Source organism: Mus caroli, unplaced genomic scaffold, assembly GCF_978045245.1.
Source record: "Mus caroli unplaced genomic scaffold, Mus_caroli_1 scaffold_11, whole genome shotgun sequence".
NCBI classification, from domain to species: domain Eukaryota; kingdom Metazoa; phylum Chordata; class Mammalia; order Rodentia; family Muridae; genus Mus; species Mus caroli.
In genome coordinates, this window is record NW_028227266.1 from 15,551,212 (window position 1) to 15,562,721 (window position 11,510).

The 11,510-nt window shown below is 34.3% G+C and overlaps 1 protein-coding gene across 1 annotated transcript; it reads left to right on the forward strand.

Annotated features, from left to right (window-relative positions):
* The first annotated feature begins 4,182 nt into the window (after nt 1–4,182).
* On the forward strand, nt 4,183–5,136 carry LOC110301915 (olfactory receptor 7G2-like). The gene has a single exon (XM_021172631.2). The coding sequence runs from the start codon at nt 4,198–4,200 to the stop codon at nt 5,134–5,136; it is 939 nt and encodes a 312-aa protein (XP_021028290.2). The 5' UTR covers nt 4,183–4,197.
* The last annotated feature ends 6,374 nt before the right edge of the window (nt 5,137–11,510 follow it).

Sequence of the window (11,510 nt, forward strand, 5' to 3'; positions counted from 1 at the left end):
ACCACTCTGGAAATCAGTCTGTCGGTTCCTCAGAAAATTGGACATAGTACTACCAGAGGATCCAGCAATACCTCTCCTGGACATATATCCATAAGATGTCCCAACCGGTAAGGAGGACACAAGCTCCATTATGTTCATAGCAGCCTTATTTATACTAGCCAGAAGCTGGAAAGAACCCAGATGCCCCTCAACAAAGGAATGGATACAGAAATTATGGTACATTTACACAATGGAGTACTACTCAGCTATTAAAAAAATGAATTTATGAAATTCCTAGGCAAATGGATGGACCTGGAGGGCATCATCTTGAGTGAGGTAACCCAATCACAAAGGAACTCGCAAAATATGTACTCACTGATAAGTGGATATTAGCCCAGAAACTTAGGATACCCAAGATATAAGATACAATTTGCTAAACACATGAAATTCAAGAAGAATGAAGACCAAAGTGTGGACACTTTGCCCCTTCTTAGAAATGGGAACAAAACACCCATGGAAGGAGTTACAGAGACAAAATTTGGAGCTGTGATGAAAGGATGGACCATATAATGATTGCCATATGCAGGGATGCAGGGATCCATCCCATAATCAGCTTCCAAACGCTGACACCATTGCATACACTAGCAAGATTTTGCTGAAAGGGCCCAGATATAGCTGTCTCTTGTGAGACTATGCCGGGGCCTAGCAAACACAGAAATGGATGATCACAGTCAGCTATTGGATGGATCACATGGACCCCAATGGAGGAGCTAGAGAAATTACCCAAGGAGCTAAAGGGAACTGCAACCCTATAGGTGGAACAACAATATGAACTAACCAGTACCCCGGAGCTCTTGTCTCTAGCTGCATATGTATCAAAAGATGGCCTAGTCGGCCATCACTGCAAAGAGAGGCCCATTGGACTTGCAAACTTTATATGCCCCAGTACAGGGGAACCCCAGGGGCAAAAAGAGGGAGTGGGTGGGTAGGGGATTGGGGCGGTGGGTATGGGGGACTTTTGGGATAGCATTGAAAATGTAAACTAGGAAAATACGTAATAAAAAATAAGTAAAAAAAAATGTACTGAAGCCTAAAAGTTATATTTGAAAGTTATGTAAAGACATTTGAACTGACTTCTGATCTTTAAGAATTTAATTTAAAAAAAAAACTTACTGTAAATCTAAATATCCAAGATTTCAAATGGTATTACAGAATTAAAATAATAAAACCAATATGATAGTGACATAAAACAGACACCTTGATCATGAAAATAGAATTGAAGGCCCAAATATAAGGGAATATATCTAGGGATAAATAATTTTTGAAAAAGAATTTAAAAATTCATATTGTATAAAGACAGCATCTTCAACAATTGTGCTGGCATGCTGTATGCTGAATTTATAAGAATGTCAATAGATACATATTTATCCCACACACAAATTTAAACTTAATGAATAAAGGACCTTAATATTAGTCAAAGTACAGTGTATCTTATAAAGAAGAAAGTGGGGGAATTATCATAAAGTTTTTGGCACAGAAAAATGATGATATTGCAGGCACTATGACCAACAAATAATAAATGAAACCTCATGAAAAGAAAAGCTTCTATATGGTAAAGAACACCATTATTTAGACAATGTGTCAGGCTACACAATGGGGAAATTTTTTATCAATCACACATCTGATAGAGTTGTGAGGTCTAAATTGTAAAGACCTAAATAAGCTGTACATCAAGAAAAAAAATAATTTAAAAAATGAAATACAAAAGTAAGAGGAGTGATTTTAAAGGATAAAACATAAATTTCTGAGTAACACATCAATGTTTAACATTAGGAAAATACTAATTAAAACTACATTATATTTCATCTAGAGTAAATTGAAAGTCCACGATCAATAAAATGAACGACTACTCCTGTTGGTCAGGATGTAGACTAAGATTAACACTTATTCACTGCTCTTGTGAATACAAACCTATACAGCTACTATGGAAACAGTTGCAGTGATTCTTTAAGAAACTGCGAATAGATTTTGGGGCACACACCCAAACACTGTGTATTGTACTACATTGGCACTTGCTCAACTATGCTTATTGTTTGTATATTCATAATAATCAGAAATTTGAAATAATCTAGATGTTTTTTATTGGATCAATGGATAAAGAAAATATAGTACATCAATACAATGGAATATTACTCAGCTATTACAAAATAAAATCATGAACTTTGCAGGTAAATAGATAGAGCTAGAGAAAATTATCTTGAGTGTGATAATATACAAAGAAAAGAAAGATTTATTTCATTTTTTAAATGAATGTTAGCTCTTAAGTATTTGATTAGCAGTATGCAATCAGTATAAGCATAAAAGTTGAATATAAAGAAAGGGACTAGATAGTAGGAAAATGTCCCTAGGATGAGAAAATAGAATATGTATGGATGCATTATGAAGGAAGGGACTGGATTGGATCTAGTGGATCAAATGATCATGTGGAGGGAAGGGATGAGATAGGAAATACAGGGATAGATAGCTAAAACTAAGAGGCATTAGAGGTATCATAAGGAAATGTAGTAGAGCAGAAACCTTTAAAATTCTACACATATATGGGTAGGGAGGTGACAGGAAGTAGGGAGATGCATCAGAAGTCTTAGAAATGTCACACAATAAGAACAAGACTGAACTGTGGAATGTTTGATTTTTTTTTCTCCATTCCAGAAAGCATGGTTGAGGAAATGATTTATAAGGCTGATTGTTTGGTTTAATGGTGTTAAGTACATGCTTTCTTTCTCTCTGAATAATGTTCAGCTTTAAACAAAACAATTGCCAAAATGAAAATATTTAAGTAAAAAAAAAAAAAAAACAACAACTAAAATGCAATAGTAAGCAAACCCCTAAATTAAACACATTGTCTCCTTTCATGAGAAAAGTAATTGCAAACAATTTTGAAAAATTCATGTTTCACAAGTTCAATGTGAGTGGTTATAGTTCTTTAATACTGTCTTACTGTCAGCAGTGATCTTAAGAAACAGAAAAGAAATATACAGCAAAGAAGGAACAAAAGTTACCATTCAGTCAACAGAGATGATGCACGGGCAACATTGTTTGGACTTTTATGATAGTTGAAAACTTGGACAGCTACAAGTGTGTACAAATAAATAGAACATATTCCTAAAAATAGAATTAGATCCAGGCTAAATGATACCATGAAAAAAATAAACAACCTCTAGTTTGTAAAGAACCTTAAAAATGATGTGTAAAGTTATGAGAGCAAGGTTATATTTTATGTACGCAATACTGAGAAGTGTATGAGGAAAGTCAACTATGTACAACTGATCTTCAGAAGAAGAGAATCAGCTATTCAAAACTCACCACTATTGTTAGTATTCGTCTTTAAGGGTATGAACTCATGGGTTTAGAATAATAGTCATGTAGTTTGTCTAATGAGGAGCTTTGAACATCAAGTCTCCTGAGAATAAGAGATAAAACCTTAAGCTTGTGATATACTCAACAGCATTTCAGAAATCTTGAAATATCTTGTACTCAGTCCAGAGATAATCCATCTTTAACTAGGAACTTCTTCTTTCCTATACTCTGTCTGCATTTCTAAGAGAGATTTCTTCCACTTTCAACATACAGGTGAGATATTTTCACCTTTCTGGAGGATAGACAAAAAAATACAGACCACATGACTAATTTTCAGAAATGAAGGAGGTATTTTTATATTATCGACATGATGAAACAGAAGATCATGCATAAGACAATTAGAAAAATTGCACACAATTGTCTTCCTATTATCAACTCATTACAGAATTTATTACCATGAAACTTTCTACTAAACCTCATTCTGGATAATTTTTTATTGTTATCCTTCTGTAGTGGTACATAAAATTTCACTCAGAGGAAAAAAACAGCCCCCTTCTCAAATACAATCACTTTTAGTTTTACTCAGACTTGTGTTATACTTCTTGTCATGAAAGCAAAAGTAAGTTCACTTTGGATATTAATTACTAGATAGCCATATTTAGGTAGGACAAACTAGATGGTGTTGTCTTCAAATTAATTTCCTCATGTTGCATTCCTAGTTGGAATAGAAGGATAAATTGGAAAGACTAAGGCATATATATATATAAGGTTCTTTTCTAACAAATCTAATTTTACAATGCTACTAATCTTTGCTGTATTTCAATAACTTCTTGCCCCCTTTCCTTAAGATTCATATCTAACATGGAAGTTGAAAACAAATCAGTTGTTTTGGATATTTTTCTACATGGACTCACAAATGACCCAGAGCTGCAGCCATTCATCTTTGTTCTTTTTCTAAGCATATACTTGATTACCATTTCTGGAAATCTTCTTATAATGTTGGCCATCAACTGTGACTCCCATCTTCACAACCCCATGTACTTCTTTCTCTGTCATCTGTCTTTTAATGACATGTATTTAATCAGCATCACAGTCCCAAAGATGTTGGTGAATATACAAACAAAAGATCAGAGGATAACTTTTGCTGGCTGCCTCAGCCAGGCCTGCTTTGTTGTAGTTTGTACAGTATTTGAATGTTTTCTCCTTGGAGTAATGGCTTATGATCGCTACATAGCCATTTGTTATCCTCTAAGATACACAGTCCTTATGAACCCCTGTTTCTGTGTTATTCTGGTTCTTTTCTCTCTATTCTTTAGTATTGTAAATGGTCTGCTGCACAGTCTGATGGTGCTGCACTTGTCTTTCTGCACAGACCTGGAAATCCTCCACTTCTTCTGTGAAATTGCACAAATCCTGAAACTTGCCTGTTCTGACAGCCTCATCAACAACATCCTGATATTTGTTACAGCTTCTATTTTTGCTGGTCTTCCTCTGTTTGCAATAATCTTTTCTTATACTCATATTGTGTCTACAGTATTGAAAATGCCATCATCAGAAGGAAAGTACAAAGTCTTTTCCACCTGTGGGTCTCATTTGTCAGTTGTTTCCTTGTTCTATGGGACAGGGTTTGGTGTATACATTACCTCAAAAGTAATCGATTCACCAAAGAAGATTGCTGTGGCTTCAGTGATGTATACAGTAGTTCCTCCAATGTTGAATCCCTTTGTCTATTGTTTGAGGAACAGGGATATGAAGGAGGCCCTGAAGAAAGTTATTGGTAGGACAGCTTCTCTTCTGTGATGTGTGATATGTGATGGCTTGGGTGTTTATAGTAAGTGAAGTTATGGGATTTCTCTTGAGATAAAATGCCTGTTGTTTCTTCTAATATAAAGATTAAGTGACCTTAACTTGGTTTTTCATCTGTCTTGCTTTGATTTTATTTCCTTGAATCTTAGCACAGAATTTTAAAAATATAATTCTACTTTATTTTATTTGTTGTGGTGTTTGGACTATATGTATGTTAGAATACCATGAATAGGCCTAGTTCCCTTATAGGCCAGAAGAGTGTGTCAGATGCTCTGAACCTAGAGTTGCAAATGGTAGGTAGCTGCCAAGTAGGAGGTGGGAATTAAATCTTGGTCCTCTAGTGGCACAGGTACTAGTTTTACCACCTAATATTTTCTCTAGCTTACTGTACTTTTGCTTTTAGAAACAGGTGCATATTTGTGCATTTGTCTGTGAATAATTATGTATGCCACATGTGTAACTATTGTGGCCAGCAGAGTATTTTAGATGCTGTTGAACAGAAACTCTGGTGGTTGTAAGCTGCTCAATCATGGTTCTGGGAAGATAACTTCTGGGAAAACAGCAAGTACTCTTAACCACTAAGCCATTTCTTCAGCCTTAATTGATACATAGTTTCAAACTTGAATGTAGAGTTCTGTTCTTTGTTAAGTCCTTGGAAAGGGCTGTGATAAGGATTTTCAAGTTTAGTGGTGTATGTGTATGTGGGGGCACCCTTTTTCTTGGTAATGAGAAACTCCAATCACTGTCTTGGACTTAGGTCTACTATGAAGGAAAAAAGTAGACATGGACAATCTCTGAAGGGATCACTGCTACAAAATTATTGGCTAAGAGTGTTACTGTTTTCATTTTATTATTGGTAAGTTATTTATTAGCTGATGAACAAAATATTTTGTTCCTGTGAGACACTTGGAATTTATTGATGCATATTAACAACTTAAATATAATGTGAGCATTTCATACCCATATGTAATATCTCTCTATTAAATCCACCCACATTCCTCCTGAACTTGTTTTCCTACCTCTTACAACGTCATGTACTCACTTTCCTTTTAAAAAGGTATAGAATACATTAGGTACTTCAAGAATATCCATGAGTGTAGAAATATTTACTGGAGCATAGGAAATCCAGCAGAGGTTACATTCCTTAAAAAACAAAACAAAACAAAACAAAACAAAACAAAACAAAACAAAACAAAACAAAACAAAACAAAACAAAACAAAAACCTATCGCAATGAACATCGTCTTTCTAAAATAAGAATTGGTTATGACTTACCTGATAAATGAGAGAAAGTCTACCTGCAGAATATGAAATTGACTATGTGGTCTCAAAAGTAATTTATGTCTTTTGTTATAGTATTAAAATATAGAAGACACAAAAAGATAGGAAGCATGCTAATGAAGGGGAAAGTAATTGTGTTGCTATATTTGGCATTATTAGCATCTATTGATTGATTCATTGAATCAATCTGCACTGGGTGTAATACATTCTAACACTTTCTTGTATCTACTTTATTGTCCCCTTGACTACATTTGAAAACACTAGGATAAACCTGTGGATTTATGGTCTATGGTATATTTAAAGGGTTTTAACTGAGGGGAAATGATGTACCTTGGAGGTGCAAGATTCTATCCCAGGGGCTTATATCATAGACTAAGTAAAATAATAGAAAGGAAAAAGAACTTTGTCTACTGCCATTTCCCTTTTCCTGCTTAATTATGTGCAGATGTAGAAGAAATCTATTGCCATACATATTCATGGCATTGGACTAAAGTGTAAAACAATGAACCCCAAATAATCTTCCTCCGTCAAATGATTTATACTAGATATTTAGATACAATAATGAGAGAAACAACTAACACATAACTCCAATGAATATGTAATAAACTTTATGTATACAATGATATCAAGTCTGTTGTTTTGACGTTGACAAACATTTACTGAAACTGTAATCACTAGCTAAGCTCAGATTTTGTGTTAGCCAATCAAATAAATCATGTTTAGATTACAGAAATGCTGTTCAAGATAGCAACCTTGTTAATTAATGAATTCATTAAATGTTTCGTGATCTTTACTCTTATGCTTCCATGTCTATAATTGTATTGAGATTAAGAGTGGCCAATTTATTTGCAATGCCTTTGAGTAATTTAATGTATAGTGACATCAAAATAAAGAACCATTTTTTATGTTTCCATAAATTTTATGTCTAATTTCTCTGGTTTTGGGTTTAAATCCATTTCAATATTTTCCTACATATATTCTGGAGGAAACAGAAAACAGTTTTATATGTGGAACCTTTTACTTCTAGGTAGTTGCAAATTCTGACTAAATATTTGAATCAATTATCTTCCGATTAGCTAATTTAAATATTACTAACAATCATAAGAATGTCATTTTTCTTACCAATAATATGAGTGTATTATATCCAAACATTAATTAAAAAATCCTCATATCACAGTTACAATTCCTTTTACATATAAGACATTTATTTTACTTCTTTGAAAAAATGTATTATAACATTTTCATCAAACTCCCTATACTTTTCATAACTTAAGAAAGCTATTTATAGATTTGGGATGCCAATTCTGTTAATCATCTATGTGTTGAAAATTTATACTTACAGGAAAATTTTAATTTTAAATGTTTATATATGTGCATTTTGAATTTGTGTGTGGTAGTGCAGTGTCAATAGGGACCAGAGAAAGATGTCTGATCCTGTAGAGTTGGTGTTACAATCAGTTGTGGGGCACTTGCCATGGGTCCTATGAACAAAACACTGATCCTTTAAAAACACAACAAGAAATTCCAACCACTGAACCATTTCTATGGAACAAAAGTTTATTTTTCATGAGTAGGATTCTATTTTATGTTTTAAGATGTATTTCATTATTGTTCTCTGTTTCTCTCTGTCTCTCTATCTCTGTCTCTGTCTCTCTGTCTTTCACTATGTATGTACATGTGTGTGAATGTTTGGGGTGTGTGTGTGTGTATGTGTGTGTGTGTGTCTATCTGTTTGTCTGTCTGACAGCCTTGTTACAGAGCATACTGTCAGAAGTATGTGCTGGATTCTTTGGAGTTAGATGTACATTGAGCAACTCCAAGTGGGTGTTTAGAACTAAACTCTACACAGAAAACAGTGAAAACGATCTTGACCTTAGAGCAATCTCTCCAGCCCACATAATCCTTTTGATTAAACAATGTGAATTATGTCCATAATTTCTTTCTTTATTTCTGGTCTACAAATTAAACAGAGTACTTAGTATATACTAATCACGTACTCTATCACTGTCTTTCACCTTTAGAACCATACATGCTTAGACTTTGAAATGCATATTTCAGGTCCTCTTTATTCATAATGGACTAAGCTATAAGCAGGGCCCTTTTGTGGGGCAGAATTTTGCTTAATTTCACAGGATGGCTTGGAAGTCAGTGTGTAGTCTATGCTAGTTATAATTCCATGCCTCATTCCTTTAAGGAGGAGATGAAAATATGGAGTAAATCTTCTTAATATATTTTATGATAATAATTGTGATATAAAAGACATTTATTGAAAGGAAAATTAAATCAAGTACAGGAAGAAAATCAGCCCTTATGTGAGTAATGCTTGTGATTGAAAACAGGCAGATTGTACTGAGGGAAAACAATTATATTGTTTGTGGCACTAATCCTTGAAAGTTATGACAAGTAATATAACTGACAACATTTCATTTCATGCTTTATACTCAAAAAGTCTCAGTCCTATGTAGTTTACTTCTTTAATATAGCATTTGCAGTTTTTCATTTTAATTTAGTGATTGGAATTACCTAGAATTTTTTTCTTTTGATCTGTAAAGTGTATTCAACTTAATTCTAATTATTAAGTTGATCATCCACTAAAAGAAATAGAAAAATGCCCAGCCAGAGACCTGCTCACCTTCAAGTTTCCACCTCTGACAGGAACAGACACTCCACTCTGGATCCATACCCATGCAGCCTACAGCCTAGTTTCAGCTTGATTCCACAGGTTTTCAGACACATCCAGGAGCAGAGAATCACAGGATCATAAGATCACAGACTCACAGGAAAGACAAGCTCCCAGTCAGAGACAGAGAGGCCAGATAACACCAGAGGTAACCAGATGGTGAGAGGCAAGCATAAGAACATAAACGACACAAACCAATTTGACTTGGCAACATCAGAACCCAGTTCTCTCACCACAGCAAATCTTGGATATCAAAGACACCTATAAAACAAGATTCAGATCTACATTCTCATTTCATGAAGATGATAGGAGACTTTAAGAAGGGCATAAAAATCTCCCTTAAAGAAATAGAGGAAAACAGAATTAAATGGGTGAAAGATTTAAACAAAAACCATCCAGGATCTAAAAATGGAAGCAGAGACATTAAAGAAAACATAAAGGGAGACAGCCTTGGAGATGGAAAACCTAGGAAAGAGAACACGAGTCACAGATGCAAGCACCACAAACAGAATACTGGATATGGAAGAGAGAATCTCAGAGGTAGAAATTATATTCAAGAAATTGAAGACACAATAAAAGTAATGAACCTGAGAATAATAGGTATAGAAGAGAGTGATGATTCCCAACTCAAGGAGTTAGCAAACATCTTCAACAAAATTATAGAAGAAAATTTCCTTAACCAAAATAAAGAAATTCCCATAAGCATACAAGAAGCCGACAGAACACCAAAAAGATGGAATCATAAAAGAAACTCCTCTCATCACATCATAAATAAAACACTAAATGATCAGAACATAGAAAGAATATTGAAAGCAGTAAGGGAAAATGGTCAAGCAATATATAAAGGCAGAACTATCAGATTTGCACCAGATTTCTCATCAGAGACTATGAAAGATAGAAGTTCCTAGGCAGATGTCATACAGACACTAAGAGAACAAAAATGACAGCCCAGGCTACTATACCCAACAAAACTAACAATTGCCATAGATGGAGAAACCAAGTTATTCCAAGACAAAACCAAATTTAAACAAAATCTTTACACTAATCCAGCTCTACAGAGGATAATAGAAGGAAAAGTCTAATAGAAGGTGGGAAACTACACCTGAGAAAAAGCAAGAAATTAATCTTTTCACGACAAATCCAAAAGAAGAGAAACACAAAAACATAATTCCACCTATAACAACAAAAGAACAGGAAACAACAATCATTGGTTCCCTAATATCTCAGAAAATCAATGTACTCAATTGTCCAATAAAACTACATAGGCTAAAAGACTGGATACATAAACAGGGTCCAGCATTTTGCTGCATAAAGGAAACACATCTCAGTGACAAAATAAAAGGTTGGAAAAAATTTTCCAAATGGTCCCAAGAAACTAGTTGGAGTATTCATTCTAATATCCAACAAAGTAGACTTTCAACAAAAAGTTATCAAAAAAGATGAGGACAGACTCTCCATACTCATCAAAGGAAAAATCCACCAAGATGAACTCTCAATTTTGAATGTCTATGCCCCAAATGCAAGGGCACCAACATTTTAAAAAGAAGTGTTGCTGAAGTTTAAAGCATACATTGAACTTTACACATAATAGAGGGAGACTTCAACACCCCACTCTCATCAATGGACAGATCATTGAAACAGAAACTAAACAGAGACACAAGAAAACTAACAGAAGTGATGGACTAAATGGATTTAAAAGATAACTACAGAATATTTCATCCTAAAACAAAAGAATATACATTCTTCTCAGCTCTTCATGGCACCTTCTCAAAAATCAACCATATACTCAGACACAAAACAAACCTCAACAGATACAAGTATATTGAATTAATCCTATGTATTCTATTGGCACACCCCAGACTAAGGCTCGTCTTCAATAGCAAGAAAAACAACAGAAAGCCCCCATACATATGTGAGCTGAACAACTTTCTACTCGACAAGGAAAGAAATAAAGCTTAGCAAAGGAAGAAAGAAAAGATTTTTTTTTACAATTCAATGAAAATGAAGGCACAGCATATCCAAACTTATGGGACACATTGAAAACAGTGCTATGAGAAAAACTCATAGCCCTGGTGCCTTCATAAAGACACTGGAGAAATCATATACTAACAGCTTAGGAGCTCATTTGCGAGCTGTAGAACAAAAAGAAGCAAATACACCCAAAAGGAGGAGATGGCAGGAAATAATCAAACTCAGGGCTGAAATAAATCAAGTAGAAACAAAATGAACTACCCAAAGAATTAACAAAACTAGGAGCTGGTTCTTTGAGAAAATCAACAGGGTAGATAAACCTTAGCCAGACTAACCAGAGAGCACATAGGCAGTATCCAAATTAACAAAATTAGAAACAAAAATGGAGACATAACAATAGAAACTGAGGAAATTAAAAAAATAATCAGATCCTACTA

What these genes read in the sequence shown, in the direction of transcription:
- LOC110301915 (XM_021172631.2), top strand. Translation starts at nt 4,198, where the DNA reads ATGGAAGTTGAAAACAAATCAGTTGTTTTGGATATTTTTCTACATGGA.